At 36.1% G+C, this 15,456-nt stretch overlaps 5 protein-coding genes across 6 annotated transcripts; 3 read left to right on the forward strand and 2 right to left on the reverse strand.

The window, feature by feature from the left end:
* Nucleotides 1–269: 269 nt before the first annotated feature.
* Nucleotides 270–1,598, forward strand: LOC136416691 (glutathione S-transferase 1-1-like). Its single transcript, XM_066401996.1, has 3 exons — nt 270–529; nt 601–801; nt 1,228–1,598. The coding sequence occupies exons 1-3, from the start codon at nt 389–391 to the stop codon at nt 1,528–1,530; spliced, it is 645 nt and encodes a 214-aa protein (XP_066258093.1). The 5' UTR covers nt 270–388; the 3' UTR covers nt 1,531–1,598.
* A 183-nt stretch (nt 1,599–1,781) lies between these two features.
* Nucleotides 1,782–6,851, reverse strand: LOC136419406 (uncharacterized; the record flags this gene model as incomplete). Its single annotated transcript, XM_066405690.1, has 3 exons — nt 1,782–2,609; nt 3,224–4,363; nt 6,789–6,851. Coding segments are annotated over 3 exons (1,482 nt in total), but the record flags the coding sequence as incomplete, so codon positions are not given.
* Nucleotides 6,852–7,008: 157 nt separating this feature from the next.
* Nucleotides 7,009–13,855, forward strand: LOC136419407 (glutathione S-transferase D5-like; the record flags this gene model as incomplete). Its single annotated transcript, XM_066405691.1, has 3 exons — nt 7,009–7,211; nt 7,269–7,388; nt 13,732–13,855. Coding segments are annotated over 3 exons (447 nt in total), but the record flags the coding sequence as incomplete, so codon positions are not given.
* Nucleotides 8,033–10,908, reverse strand: LOC136416673 (glutathione S-transferase 1-like). 2 transcript variants are annotated; one of them, XM_066401961.1, is made up of 4 exons: nt 10,704–10,908; nt 9,661–9,883; nt 8,580–8,783; nt 8,033–8,528 (listed from the first exon to the last, which is right to left on the reverse strand). In XM_066401961.1, exons 2-4 carry the CDS (start codon nt 9,799–9,801, stop codon nt 8,217–8,219), a joined length of 657 nt encoding a protein of 218 aa, XP_066258058.1. In that variant the 5' UTR covers nt 9,802–9,883; nt 10,704–10,908; the 3' UTR covers nt 8,033–8,216. The 2 variants fall into 2 exon arrangements, with proteins under 2 accessions (XP_066258058.1, XP_066258068.1); XM_066401971.1 differs by having other exon boundaries at nt 8,034–8,528; nt 8,580–8,780.
* Nucleotides 13,856–14,019: 164 nt separating the features above from the next.
* LOC136416665 (glutathione S-transferase 1-like) lies at nt 14,020–15,278 on the forward strand. The gene is made up of 4 exons (XM_066401948.1): nt 14,020–14,233; nt 14,292–14,428; nt 14,593–14,799; nt 14,853–15,278. Exons 2-4 carry the CDS (start codon nt 14,294–14,296, stop codon nt 15,168–15,170), a joined length of 660 nt encoding a protein of 219 aa, XP_066258045.1. The 5' UTR covers nt 14,020–14,233; nt 14,292–14,293; the 3' UTR covers nt 15,171–15,278.
* The last annotated feature ends 178 nt before the right edge of the window (nt 15,279–15,456 follow it).

The following is a 15,456-nucleotide window of genomic DNA, read 5'->3' on the forward strand; positions in this document are numbered from 1 at the left end:
CACAGAAATGGATAGAATTCTTATAGGTGGGAGTTTTACAGATAAGCAATGAGTCGACCAAAGTTGTCTAGTCATTTTTAACCATTATGATCATTTTATGATAAATGATTGAAGCCCGATTAATTATGGGGTTTTTATGCGTCGCACTGAAGAATATCCAGGAAAATTGCGGTTTGTCAGAAATTGATATTAATCCTGTCATACCTCTATTCAATAAAGAAATCAGACCGTTTTTGGGATTATTATTATTAGTCACGGTCAGCACTGATGCTCAATCTAAATCTCACTTTTCAATACGGACCTGCAGTATACAGTCAAAATACCATTGACCCCGAAATTATTCCCACTGAAATAAGTCAGTTAGTGGTAGCTAGTACCTTGGATAACAATGGGCCTTAAACTTTATATGATATGGGGCAGTCCTCCAGTTAATGCAGTTCTTATGGTGGCCAAAGCTCTAAATCTGGAGTTAGAGTTAAAAGAACTAGATTTCACCAGGCAAGAGTACTTAGATGATTGGTATATTAAGGTAGATGAAATTATATACATATACCATGTTGCTTTTGTTAGTAGATGAACGAATTGAATTAACAATTGTAGATTAATCCTTCCCACACGGTGCCGGCCTTGGACGATAATGGTTTTATTATATGGGACAGTCACACCATCTTGATGTACTTGGTTGAAACGTATGGGAAAAGCTCTGAGCTGCATTATTTAAATTCTACAGAGAAATTCAGGGTGCTGCAAGTTCTTAATCTAGACTGCGGCACAGTATTTCGTAGAATGAGTGACTGCTTAGTAGGTATCATAAGAGTTAGTAATTGGATAATCCACCTAGAATCCAACCTTCGATATTTTAAAGATCTTCTATATTTGATTAGAATAAAACGTCTTTCTTTTTTTGAAGTAATTCTTACTTATAAAGTCTAAAATATTTGTCTTACAAATTAAAAACTAACTTGTATTACATTTGAATTCTTATTTACCACCACTGTTCGTCACAACTTATAACTCGCAACGCGACGTAGCATATAACTATTACTTTTTGGCATAGAAACTTAAAAGAAGACAAAAGATAAACGTACGTGATACCACTTAGGGTAGTTTACTACCTACAATAGCACAATGGTGGCAAATGAGAATTTTGATGGTCAAATCAACATTTGCCTTCAACTAAATAAATGTAATAATTATAGGTTTTTAATCTTTGAAATTTGTTTTTAGAGGCCTCTTTTCTACGAAAATGAAAGCTTTATTGGACAAAAGAACATTAAAGATCTTAAAGAAGTCTATGAGATCTTGGACAAAATATTAAAAGGCAACAAGTTTTTGGCTGGTGATCGACTCACTATAGCTGACATTAGCGTCTTTTCCTCCGTAGTGATTGGAAATTTGTTTTTACCTGTAGAAGAATATGTTCATTTGAACAAGTGGCTTTTGGAAATTCAAAAAATGGATTTGTACGCAGCTTGCGAGAAAGGTGTGGAAATGATTAGGACTGGGTTAAAGATCAAGCTCTCCAAGTAAAAAACTAGAAGTTACAAAGGTTAAAATATATTTTTTATGGCTAAACTTAAACACTTTTACTATGAAATAAATAACATTTCAACGAATCTAATAACAATTGCTAATAATACGGACATAGCCGCTTCATTACCACACACTAATAATATACAGGGTGTTCCATTTATCATGCACATGCGATTTTCTGATAAACTAACAATTTAAAGGATGTTTCAAGTAATATTTGATTGATGTGAAAGGGCGCTTCTGTTGAACGGAAAATGTTTTTTTCTAAAAATGCCCTTTTAAAGGTCATTTTAAGGTTATGTCAATTTTTTTAAACGTCAACCCTATGATTTTTTACGAAAAAATGGATTAACTGTAAAATACTAAAATTCATTTGTGAGATATAGTTTTTTGTGTAACGCTTATTTGGAGAATTACAACAGTTTTTAAATAAAAATTGTCAAAAATCCCCACAAAAAGCATCATTACTAAAAACAGTAAACAACAAAACATTAATTGTAAAACTCTCACATCAATCAAATTTTACTTGAAACATTTCTCCCTCAAATTGTTAGTTTAGCGGAAAATCGCATGCGCATGATAAATGAAACACCTTGTATATTAGAGAGATAATCGATATATGGTTATCTGGGGTCACCATAGAGTTTCGCAAAGGCACTTTCTCTGTTTAAAATTTGCGTACTTCCAGTTTCTTTTAATATTATCGTCATGATTATTTAATATGTGGCACAATTTTTAATAGAGTTATGTGGTACAACTCTCAGTCACTTAGAAACCTGAACCTTTGAACACTCACATTATTTAGGATCTTCCTCTACAGGCTCTTGTACAGCATGTTCTGCGAGCTCATTGGAGACGTAAGAGTGCACCCCAATATTTTCGTAGGTAACCCTTGCATGGTACCCACTTTTGTCGGAATAATACTCCACGTTCTGCTTCCTCCCATCAGGGAGGTTCACAAAGTACTGCCCTTTGGTCACTATTCCATCCCGTGCCTCGTGATGTCCATAATCGTTGCCCTGTTTCTCATCTAAGACTCGATATCCAAAAGAGTATTTTGCGGCATATTCGTGAACCTATAAAGGAAGGCAGGCCCATAGCATTATAAATAAATGGTAAATATTTCTAAATCTATAGCTGGGTGACAAGATTTCACTTTAAATACGTTTGGAGACATAATTTTGGCTCATTACCGGCAAGACATTGCGGGCAGATGGTCATGTTTTGTCGCGAGGTAAGAATAATGCCAGAGAAATTTCTGTGTTTATGTGATGAGATGAATGAAACACAGAAATACGCTTAAAGAAATTTACTTGAAAGTTTTTAAATAATTAAAAAAACACAAATTTTGAACGTTACTTCAAAAGCATTGGCTAATCTTCTGCAAGGCAACATCGACCTTGTACTCAGCCCTCAACACCTTAGGAACAATCCTTTTAAAGCTATACTTCCTCTGTTTACCTTTACCACTCACGAAATGAAAACTGTGACTGCGAGGCGCCAACAAATGCTCCTTATTTTTTCTATTACTATTGTTAATTTTAATCACATCCTTATCTCTCTTATCATCATTAATATTTCTCCTGACTTGGACTTGGACTGACTTGCGATCAAGATCGGTGACAATAATACCAGACTCGTCGAAAGAATAATTAACATGCACTCCACGCTTACTTCTAACTTCACTTACTTTATCCTCATGTAGCTGGTTCGCACTTTCCGCCTGGTAAGTTTGGTGCGGAATATTAGGAACCACATTCACCAGAGTAGCTTCAGTTGAAGGAATTTGGTGATGCTGGACCAGTTCAAAGGTGTACGGAGACACCGGGGAGTAAGTCTGGACTTCGCTAGGGTTGTACAACCGAGGAGGAACCCCCTCAATTTGAAGCCCTGTAGTGGCGAATTTTACAGGAATTTGAGGCTTGGCATTGCGCAAATCTTCTGAGGGTGAAGCATAATGTCCGCTGTATCCTCTAGGAGAACTTACTAGGACTTGCTCCGAGGGTCTTTCCTGTAATGCTGACACTTCCGGAATGGGGGTGGAAGAAGGAATTTCTTTGTGCGCCGCTCCTCGGTTATGAGCCTCAATCTTCGTAAAAGCCTCTTCTTGGGCCTGCTTCTGAGCCTTTAGTATAGCCTCGTGTTGAGCTTGAATATGAGCCTCGGCTTGCTTCTGAGCTGCTGCCAGCAAGTCGTCTGCCCTGGCTTTGTTGACTGCGTCCAATTGCTTTTGCAAATCTTCGAATTGCGGTGGAGATCCGTTGTGTTCAATTTCCACTGCACGCTTGGTATCTAGCAGCTTCTGAAGCCCCTGAAGCTGCACGGAAGGGGTTTTACCAAGCAGCCTCTGCAGGTCGTTTATGTCATGATTTTCTTTGGTATCTGGATTTTCCAAAATTTGCTGAGCAGCGTCAGTGTGCAAAGCCAAATTGCTCTTCAACAAGTTCGGAGATACGTACACGTACTCAATGGGCTGGTCTTGTCTGTCTGAACTTGCTTTAGCCTCAGCCTCACTCCCAGCCACATTTAAGTCAAAACTTCTTCCCTGCTTTTGATTGAAAAAACTGGGCTGAAAGGGCTTCCAATCGCTGTCCTCGCTGAAGGGTCCGAGAGTGGCCGACGAGAGCTTCAAATTCCTGAAGTCCGCTTGTTGTTGCCTGCCGTAGATGGATTTGAGGCGGTCTTGTTGAGGCTGGTAGATATTAAGGGGTTGGCCCTTGTTTAGGTGCCTTGGGAGTCTGATGTACGGAGGAAGTTGCTCGTCCAAGTGCTCATAGACTTGTGGAATACGCTCTGCCACGGCTGCAGCTATTGCAACGAGGAAGAGCAGCTAAAAAGTATTAAAATGGATGGACTAAATATCAAATCATCTACAACAATCGAACAATTAAAATTTCATATTAAAAGAAAAACTGAATTAATTTTAACCGCGTTGCTGGATTCATATCTGCATGTCATTCATGGGTGGGAAGTGTGTAAGAAGTATTGTATGAGGTAGAAAGTAAACCTGATGAGAAATTTTCGGTTAACATCTCCAAATTGGCGGAATTAGTTTTCGGCAATTACTGTTATGGCCAAATTTCCAGGTGTAATGAACATTTACATATGTAAATCAGGACACATTACACCAATCCGAGAATTAAGTGGATTTAAGATCGTTGGAGTGTGACGGAATTTAATTTAATTTTTCACTATGTTCGCAAATAATTGATGATGTTTTATCATCATAATGAAAGCGGATCTGAGAAATAATTTCAAATAATAAACTGAAAGTATTTAGGCATCAATAACTCAGCCTGCGGTATGCACTTAAGTGCACTGAAATCACTACATGTTACGTAAATAATAGGAAAACACAATTAATCTTGTAAACATTATTGATCGATTTCACTTAAACTTCATCAGTTTGCGTTTTAAATCTTCGAAGAAATTGATAAGAACAGCGTGTAGATGAAACCAAAACTGGAGAGCCGCGATCAATTTGAATCGAGAGCGAAGAGAGGTAGGAGGAGGCGTGAAGATACACCACAGATTCTGGAATTTTTTGATAACTCAATTGAACCTCTGTAAACTCTCAATTTCACAAGAGATTTGAACTGAAATCACAAAATTTTCTGTGTGCAATTTTGAGATTTTTCAAATGTCCTTGGAGTGCATGCTATGCCACTGATTATAGAATCTTCTAATGCACTGAAGGACCTCTCAGGAATTTGGAATTTTCCTCACTAATATGAGGAAAATTAGATCGGATAAAATCAAACTGGAAGACTAAGCTGAAATCCAAAAATTTTCTCCATTCAATTTTGAACATTCAAACGCCCTTGAATCGTATTTCTGTATTTATCTTCAAACCTGTAATAATCTGCTACTCTCTGCCTCTAGATTCAAGAATTAAAATACTGGTACTTACACACAGGTACTACAAGAGAAAAAACTTGACTTGGGCCATTCCGCAGGTTGACAAAAATTGGAGATCAAGGGAGCCAATTTTTTGGGCTTTTAACCATTTTCAGGGGTGAGGGAACCCCGGTGCAAAGCAAATCTATGACAGCAAGGCAAAATCAGAACATTAAAGAACTAAAAGAGAATTACACGAAAGAGAGAATTTTAATCCAGAAACTTGACATTGAGGTGACGGAACATGGAGAAATAACCCGGTTCTCATTTAAAAAAGTTAATAACTTGAGAAACCTTCATGTGTTTAGGGAAAATACCCAATTTGTCAAGAGAGGCTGGCGCAGAGTATTCTGAAATTCTAGATAAAGAGCAAAACCATCCTCCAAAAAAAATGAGGACCTCTGGATCAAATTTGTCCCACAGTCAAATTCGGCTTTTTTGGCTGTTTCAATCCTCTTTAAACAAAACTCAGACTAATCCCCTTTTTTTCAGATAAAAAAAAATTACTCACAGAGCAAAGTCTGAGTGTCATCTCAGCAAAAAAATCCTTACGAGACACAATCACGATCACGCACACGACCTTGCACTTGGCACAACAATTTTACGTCTGCAGAAGATCTTTAACTTTCTCTTATATATCAATTACATCTCCATATGCAGAATCTTCATTGTGCTTTTTTCTCCTTCTTCATCAAATTGTCGCATTTCTCTCACACCTCTTTAGTCCGCGGCCGGAGGCAATGGCATATGGCTTCAAAATGTTTATTAAAATGTTAATTTATATTACGCCTTATGTGAAGGCATTTTTGATGTTTGAGCGTTTTCTTGTGGTGCGACAAAATTGTTTCATTTGGAGAAATGATTTTTCGGAGCCAAGACTTGTGCTCTCGGACTAGTAAAGAGAATGCAGGCCATAGCAGAGAAGCAGATATGTGACCGGCGAATTTGACTTTAAAATCAGTAAAAGTGGAATAAAAATTAAATTGTACGTAATTTTGGGTGTTTGATAACAAAGAAAGAGAAAGGGCGGTTATGGTCTTGTGAGGATTCAATGGAATACTTTGTGTTGTAGTACGGGCGTTAAAACAAAAATCGCGCTAAACGATCGGATGTTATGAAATTTATTGCCTCGTCCAATTTAATTGAAGAAAGGTTTACATAACATCCACATGGCATTTATGGAAATTAGAATTATACTCAAACCAACTCTGTGTATCATGTAAATGAAAAATCAGCATTAAACACAGACGTAGAAATCCAAGGTCCCCATGCGGACGATTCGAATTTCACTCTTTAGTAAAATTCCTTAAATAAAGTAAATTCAACTCAAACTTATCTAATAAGAACTTATTACTCACGATGTTATTTCTGAGCTCCCTGATCAGCCACTTCAGAGCAAAATAATACGTCACTGTAACTACGTTATTTCGAGGCCGTCCCCCCTGCCAGATCAGTTTTGAAACTGGAGGTGCGGTTAATAAGGGTCAATCTGGCCGATCGGAAGCAACTTAGTGAGGTATTTTTGAAGGTCAGATAAATCTTAAGTTGTTACAACTTGAATGAGATTTGTCCCAGTTAAATCCAACGCGCACTGTGCCCACATTAGAGGATAATGGGTTGGTCGTATGGGACAGCCATAGCATCGTCCAGTACTTGATGGACGAATATGATCAAACTCAGCGCGAGAACTTACATCCCAAAGACTTTAGAGGACGAACTAAAGTGAATCAAATGCTGTTTTTGAAACCATTATTTTATTTCTATCTTTGGCGCAAGCTGTGGTGAATTGTTTATCGCCTGAATCATGCAACTAGAGGATTTTCTTCTTGTATTTTCAGGATATTATATGATGATGCCAAATTAGTAACTCAAGAAAAGCTCAACTTTCCAACTCTTAGGGGCGTTTTTAGCTTACAACGAGTATTTGGAGGGAACAACCTCACTGTGGCTGATACACAGTGAGTCCTAGAAGTAACGTCTAAATTTATTTAAAATTCAGCGGTGTGTTTTTTGGAAAAACGCTCGAATCCGTCGATTTTTATTTTTTAATGCGGTTTTTTTTATTTTGAATTTACATATGTACACAGGTTGACCCATAAATAAGTGACGACCATCAACTTCATTTTTCAAAATAGAAATACCTATTTTTTTATTTCATTTTCGGAATGTACATGGAATTCTAAGTATGTTCCATGATTGGGTTTAGTGGTAGAACGTGTGCCCTAATAGAAACAACTAAGTTTGATGGTCATAACTTATTTATGGGCCAACCTGTATATATAAATTTACCTTTAAAAAACTAGGACTCACTGTATGTGCCCCAGGCACTCTCAGTACCATATGCATCTTCCATAGCATTAATGAGGAAAAATACCTGAAATTAATTAGTTGATTCCATAGACTTAAGAAATTGAATTTTTATAAGGGATTTAGAGTGAACTATTAAGCTTGAGGACATGATAGTACCGTTGCTTAAATGAAGTCTGTACGGGATTTGGAATGAGGAAAAGCTGCGCTGAAAAAGTTTTATTCACCGATACAGAAGTGATTTTTGGGATTCTTGATACAATAATGACTCCAATTTATCTACATCTGTGTTCATGCATATTACGATGTGGAATTTTAAATACAAAAAGCAATAAAAATAAAACAAAAAATTAAAATTAGTAAAACTACGATACATTATATAAAGGTTCAAAATAGAACTTATCTTACGCCTACTCTTAAGCATAAAATAAAAACAACTTTCACATAAACAATAATATATTTCCTTCTTATATAGCACCTCAACAGGGACAACACCTGCCTTGCAGCAAGTCCCTGAGTTGGTTCAAACCGTTCTGGTTTTCCACGTAGCAGGGCAAACTCTCCGCCCTTTCTATCCAATTGGTGAGGTTCGGGTACTCCTCCTTATCAATAGGAACCAATACGTTCAAGGAAGTAATAGATGGAATGAGGCTCAAGTCAGCAACTGTCACCTTCTTGCCTGCAATCCATGGAAAACTCCTCAGGAATTTCTCCATTAGAGCATAGGTCTTGTGAATGGATACTTTGTGGTCGTCAAGGTTGATATTAAAGTGTTCATAGAGCATGGGGTTCTGTTAAGAAAACGTAAAAACAATAAAATAGTGTTATGAATAGGAACTTACCAGGATGGTTCTGGTGAAGTTATTGACCACCGAAGAGTCAAAGTGTAATCTTTGTTCAATGAGGGCTCTTTCCGTGATGTCTTGACTGTAAAGCTCGTCATCGTTACCATATTTACCCACAAGGAAGGCAATGATAGCGTGACTGTCCCAGATGACAAAACCGTTGTCTACGAGGGTCGGAATAGTATGCTGAGGGTTAATCTGCTGAAGCAAGATTTATGCAGATTAAGGCAGGAAGTTCACTCATTTGAGAAGTTTAAGAGAATATGTCCACGTGTTTATAATAATTGCAGTTGGATTATCACTAAGCGAAGTTATCAGTAAAGGTGTAGATAGGTATTATGTTGTTGTGTGATTTAAATCCTACTGTTACATTATAATTTTTAAAATTAATTCATTTGCAAATAAGCCATAAAAAGCGTAGACATACTGATTTTGGTATAATGTAAAGATTTCTGGATATTACTGAAAATTAGTTGTGGTTCTTAAGTGGGCATAGCGCATAGCTGTAAAGAGGCGCCATTTCTTTCTTTTTTGAATCTTGAAACTCCCGAAACGGTAGCTGCCATCATTTCCAAAATATCGTTGCTTAATTGAAGGATATTCATTAAAAATTACGGACAATTTAAATTTTTTGAAATGCTTTGCAGATAAAATAGTACACTAGAGAGAGTTATTCAGCATTTTTCTCATTTTTTCTAATGATATCTATAAGAGATTAGCTCTATTCCAAAACAATCGATTCTGCTCGAAAATTTTTCATTGAAGCGAGTTATTTTCGTGCCTTTAGTACCCAAAAAACGTGGCTTTTATGTCATATAAGTGATTACTTAAGGCAAATAGTAGCGTTAATTGAGACAATTAGTGGGCTAGTCATAAATTTCACGCATAAATTCTTGACGGAATGGTGAATGAAAAATACATGGTAAATAACTTCTTCGTGAAGCTTTCCCGTGAAATCTACAATCTAGTTCTGGTTAGTTGATAATAACGAAAATTCATACTTTGTTACTTTCATTTCACTCATATATATATTCCTGTGGCCAAATTTGGTCACAATATTAAAATATGTTGTTTTTACCTTAAGAAAATGCGGCGTCAGCTGCTCGTTCTTGGCAAGATTAATCCTCTTCACTTTCAAAGTTAGCCCCAAGGTCCTGGCTGCCATCAATACGGCCCTGCACGAAGGGCTAATTTCTGACATATACAATGTGGGTGCCATTATGCGCCTTCTTTTCAAAGTCACTCGGTTTTTGCGCTTTAATAGATTAGTGCGTGTCGCCTCTTTTTGTGCCAGATAGCAACTGAAATCGACATAATATTAGTAAAACCACTCGAGTAGTAAATATTGTTAATTTTGAGATAAAAATCTAAGAATTTTTGTGGTTATTAATGTACTTACGATGTACACTAACGAAAGTGTTACGTAATCGAGTTCTTAGGCTTTGCAAATATCGAACTTTAAGAGATAATAGAAAATAACTTAGAATGCAAATATTTTAATCAAGCTTCAACTTGACTGTCTTCGGAACACTTAGGGTTAATTTGTGTTAAGGAATGTATATAATAATTGATTAGCACAAGTTCCTGGGAATATTACCTATTGAGCGCAATAAAGCTTAGTTAAGAAAGGTCACATTCTGCTCACGATAAAAATAACTGAAAAATAATTGGTTTAAGACACCAACAAAATAAGATTTTAAAGCTTTATTAAGCATTAATATACAAAGTTCGAAACCAGCAAATTTGTGAGGGTCTGCCATAAATCAAGACATTACCACATTCAATCGGTGATCTAACTCTTTTAAAATTAGAGTGTTGAAAAGGGGAAAAAATTGAATTTCGGTGAGAATTACAGCAAGCCTAAAACATTTTAGTGACATATCGTTTAGCTCTCTAGTATTGTTCATTTTTATAAACAGCTTCTAGAGCTTTCTTATCTGCAGTCTGTAGAAGATACTGGGCACACTTTCTATGTCATTGTAATTGCAGACATAATGATATTTATAACAGACAAAGGCAGAGATAATGAAGCTTTGTAATTTTGCTAGTTAAGCAATTAATTCAATTCAAAGCTTAACGAATGTTTAATTATTTTTTTAATCCGTTATAGCATGTACTTACACAAATTAAAGTTTATTCCAAACATAACGAGTAAGCTATCAAGCAAACGTTCACTACCATCTGATACAGCCCACCTTCGAGGCATATTATAATGCAGAACCGAGAAGAAAAATGAACGATACTTTAACCATACTCAACTAATGAACACTTATAATTATTGTGCATGTCACGCTAGTATTTTACTAAAACTAAAAACAAAATTATTACGACTATGACTTGCAAACAGACTATCGTCTGGTGATGACTGTTGATCTTGTCTGCTTTATAACTGCTTTATAACAACTTCCAATTATAGTTAATGCTGATAAGAAGACAAAAACATCCTTCAAAGGATTGTTGAATTATATGTACATACACAGATTTACGTTTATTGTTAAATCTGTTTTACGTACTTATTGAACAAAATTGGCCAAAGCAGGTCATTTTTTATCAATTTCACCCCGCAACCTTTGGTAATAATCGTTCACAATTATGTCATTGTTACGCACTAAATTTGAAATAAAATATTTTTAAATATATAAAACTCACCAAAAAAGAATACACTGTGAAGCAAAAATTAATTTTGACCTATAAAATAGATGTTTCCTCCCTGTGTGCCATATTAGATCTCTGCCCCCATGGTGACATACTTGAGAACACCTGATGCATTTTTTATAGGCAACCATACTTACACCACCATATAATTAATTTGAATCTGGCGGCTTAACAATGACACGAAACTAAAGAAATAAAAAATACAAAACAACAAAGTAACATACAAAATAATTATTTATTACTTTTATACACGAGTAGTTATTAATGGGCACTTCATATAATTGATTTTCCGAGCCTAAACACTTATTAAAACTTTTCAAATACTCCTTAAAATAAACAATTCCTCAATATTATATCACTATTTATTGATGGTTATTAAATCTTATTAAAGAGTTTTTTATTTAAAGAGAAACTTAATGCCAGTCTTAAAATATCGAAAAACGGCCTCTAGCATATTGAGCTACGTACGTTCTGTGGTCAAATATGTAGAGATCGTTGTACTGCTTTTTTTTAGTTACAGCCCCCAAATACGTACATTTTTCCATAATAGACGATTATTACATAAAATCATATTGAAAAGGAAATTATTTTATCCCGCAAACATTTTATGAAAAAAAATGCAGCATTGAGCGATTGAAGGATTGATTGGAGCATTAAAAGACCCATTGGTAACAGGATGTCATTATGTAATCTAAATAGAGATGGTTGCATAGTAAAAGGCCCCCAAAAGGTTACCTATATACATACCTCCCAACTTTGGCATAACTGAAAGTGATAGATTAGTTATTAATGTAGATATTAAAATATGAATATTTAAGAGGTAATTTATTGTCCCAAAACACATCAGTTTTTCTAACTCTAATAAGTCTTAAGTACACTCAGTCAAATCTTATCTTCTCACGACAATATAAGAACGTATAAGTGATTTGTGTAGTAAACTTTAGTCACAGCAAATTTCAAGTAGAATCCTGGATTAAAATTTATTGGCAGTGTTGATGAGATGAGAATTCTATCCAAAAGGAACCTTGATACTTATTATTGCCTCCGTGATAGCATGTGAAGCAAAAATTAACTTTGACCTATGAAATAGATATATCCTCCCGCTGTGCAATATTAGATCTCAGCGCCCGGAGTGTCACATTTGAGTACATTTGAGGCGTATTGTATAGGCAACCACACTTATACACATCTATTTGAATTTGGCAACTTAGAAATGGCGCAAAACTAAAGAAATAGAAATAACAACAAAGTAATACATACAAACAATTATTAATTACTTTTATACGCCCATTAGCGCTATAGTTGAGTTTTAAGGCAAAAGTGTTTTTTATATACTTTATACGCAACTATTTTTTTTCAAGTAAATTTCAAGTAGAATCCTGGATTTAAACTTATTAAAAATGTTGCCATAATCGTGAGAATTTTATCCATAAAAATCCTCTATACTTATTATCGGCTTTTTAATAAACATGTTACTGACTTCAGCAAGTTAACACGTGGAAATTAATATGCCAATGCAGTAACTAGATATCAAGTACTCATGTAGACTCCTATCTGAAATTTAAAAATAGACAGACCAAAGATAACAAATCTGTAGCCATAACACAATAGCAATTAAAACACCGGTGAGTTTGATTAAGCCATTTTTACTCTTATTTTTCAATCATTGCGATTTTGATTGATGATGCCAATCGTCCTGTGTGAGTCTGTGTTGAGCGCTCCCTGCAGGGTCGTGCTTATCACCACCGAAGTGCTGGGGGGTAACTTTGGAAGTTAAGTTTGTGGATCTCGTCCAGAAGGAGCACTTAAGCTCTGCGTTTCTTAAGGCAACTTGAATTGGCCTAGAAGTTCCCAATGCCAACCCACTTCCCGTATTTTCTGAGACTTAACACATTTTATTAAGCACAAATACAGGGTGTTTGGAAAAGTTAGTACAAAACTTAAGGAGGTAAAAGTAGGTATAAAAACAGTAAAAAAAGTTCCTGTAAATATCGGCCCTACGGAACATCGTTACTGAAATATGGCCCTTCGAAGGGGTCCTATCGTTTGAATATTTTTTTAAATAACTTTCTTTCTGATTAAAATAATGGAATGAAAATTGTAGGTAATAATCGTACCATAAGGGTCTTTAACTATCACAAGCTTCGTCAAAATCGGTTATACATAAAGGTAATTTTTTAACAGTCCTTAACAGAAATGTTTCGATTTTTTTTATTCCTTTGAATTATCAAGCAAATAATATTATTTTTTAATTAATTAGACTATTTTGAAAAAAATTATCTGCTTTTTTTCCTCGTTCCGCGTAGTTTAAAAAATATCCAAATAATAGAACGATATCTCCTCCTAGGCCTCCAACTGGAGGGTCATATCTCAGTAACGGCGCTTCTAGACCTCACATCTCTATTACGGACAAATCGAATGAAACAAACAACCTGACTCCCTGGCAATCCCTGAAAATTTCAGACCTCTTTCAACTGATTAACATCTCTTTAAGTTCGAGCAAATGGATTGCAGGAGACCCAATCACAGTGGCAGATATGTCGCTGGTCACTACGATGGTCAGCTTGAAAATCATGGTAAAAGCGGATGGTGCCAAGTACCCAAACATACGAAAATGATTGAATCAAGCCCAGGCCTTACCTTACTTTAAAATTAACCAAGACAGGATAGTACAATATAATGTGGCGTGGAAAAGGGTGAGCAGCCACTAGGGACTTATCTATCTATTTTCTTTTGATTAATATTGTTTTTTGAATAACAAATAATGTTTTCTATAAAAAAAGATCTCTATCGTTCTTAAATTTAGATCAATGATGAATCATCTAAAGCTTCAAGACCATTTTCCAGGGTTACAAGAATACATACAGAAATAACGGAAAATTATCCTGAGCAAACGCAATATAATTCTGCTGACTCTTTTGTCTCAATCAATAGGTTGATTTCTTAGCCGAATTGATCAAATTCCTTCCAGTCCATTTTTGTCCTGGCAGCAGAAGGTAAGTTAGAAGTCCCACGCAAAAATCAATCAAATAATCATTTATTGCGCGCTCACAGTTATGGCTCCAAAATTGTACTACTTTCCAATGAGCCCCCCATGTAGAGCAGTTCTTATGGTCGCCAAAGCCATCGGGCTGGAGCTGGAGCTTGTAGAGGTGGAAAGAGAATTTCTAAGGACGGAGGAGATGTTAGAGGTGTGTATGGATTCAGTGCATTACCGAGAGTCGACGCAGCGAGTTCTGCGCATAATAAGAGCGACAGCGGATTGGTCAGGTTTGACTTAACACAAAGTGTAACTTTAAAAAAGTGCGTGCACGCATCAGAAGAATTTGGATAAACAGTAACTTCCTGTTAATAGATAAATCCTCAACACACAGTTCCATTTCTGGTGGACCCGGATGAAAATTTCTCTATCTGGGATAGTCACGCAATTTCCATTTATCTTGTTGGGCAATACGCCAAAGAGGACTCTTTGTACCCCAAAAACGACGTCAAAAAATGCGCCCTAATCAACCAACGCCTGCATTTTGACAACCTCCTGTTCGAAAAGTGCAAAGATGCATTTGTAAGTAAATATTAGATATCACCTCAAATGCACCCACATCTTAATTCTTGCAGCATCCAGTGTTGGCAGGGGTCGCAGACGAAGTTATGGAAGAATCCAAAGAGAATATTCTTGAATACTTGGGAATTTTGGAGATTTTTCTGAAGGATAAGCCATGGATTGCCGGGGAGGATCTCACTATTGCAGACCTTACCATTCTGGCAATAATTACTACTATAGAGGAGGTGGCGTTTGCAGTTGACCCCGAGCGATTTCCGAGGTTAACAGAGTGGTTGAGCAATGGGAAGAATTTGGTTTATTTCGAAGAGTGCAACAGGGAAGGATTGGATAAGTTTAAGGAAATGAGCCGGCATGAAGTACCTTTAATTTGATCATAATGTGAAAAAAAAGCAATAAAGAGCATCTATAGCGTTTCACTAAATGCTTTTATGTATACGATAGTTTTTCGCAATTCCAGTGAAGACTCCATTATGTTTAAAAACAGATGGATGCAGGTGTTTGTTTTAAATCAATCAATCTTTAACATCACACAAGAATCGTGTTAATGATCATTTTTCGTCACGTACGCGGTCATTTAAACGCGGCCACGTATTTCATTGGAAATCGGTTGGGTGTAGTAAAAATTTTGGGAGGTGAAAAAGAGCTCTCCCATGAAAA

The sequence above is a fragment of the Euwallacea similis genome, chromosome 2, assembly GCF_039881205.1.
Source record: "Euwallacea similis isolate ESF13 chromosome 2, ESF131.1, whole genome shotgun sequence".
NCBI lineage: Eukaryota > Metazoa > Arthropoda > Insecta > Coleoptera > Curculionidae > Euwallacea > Euwallacea similis.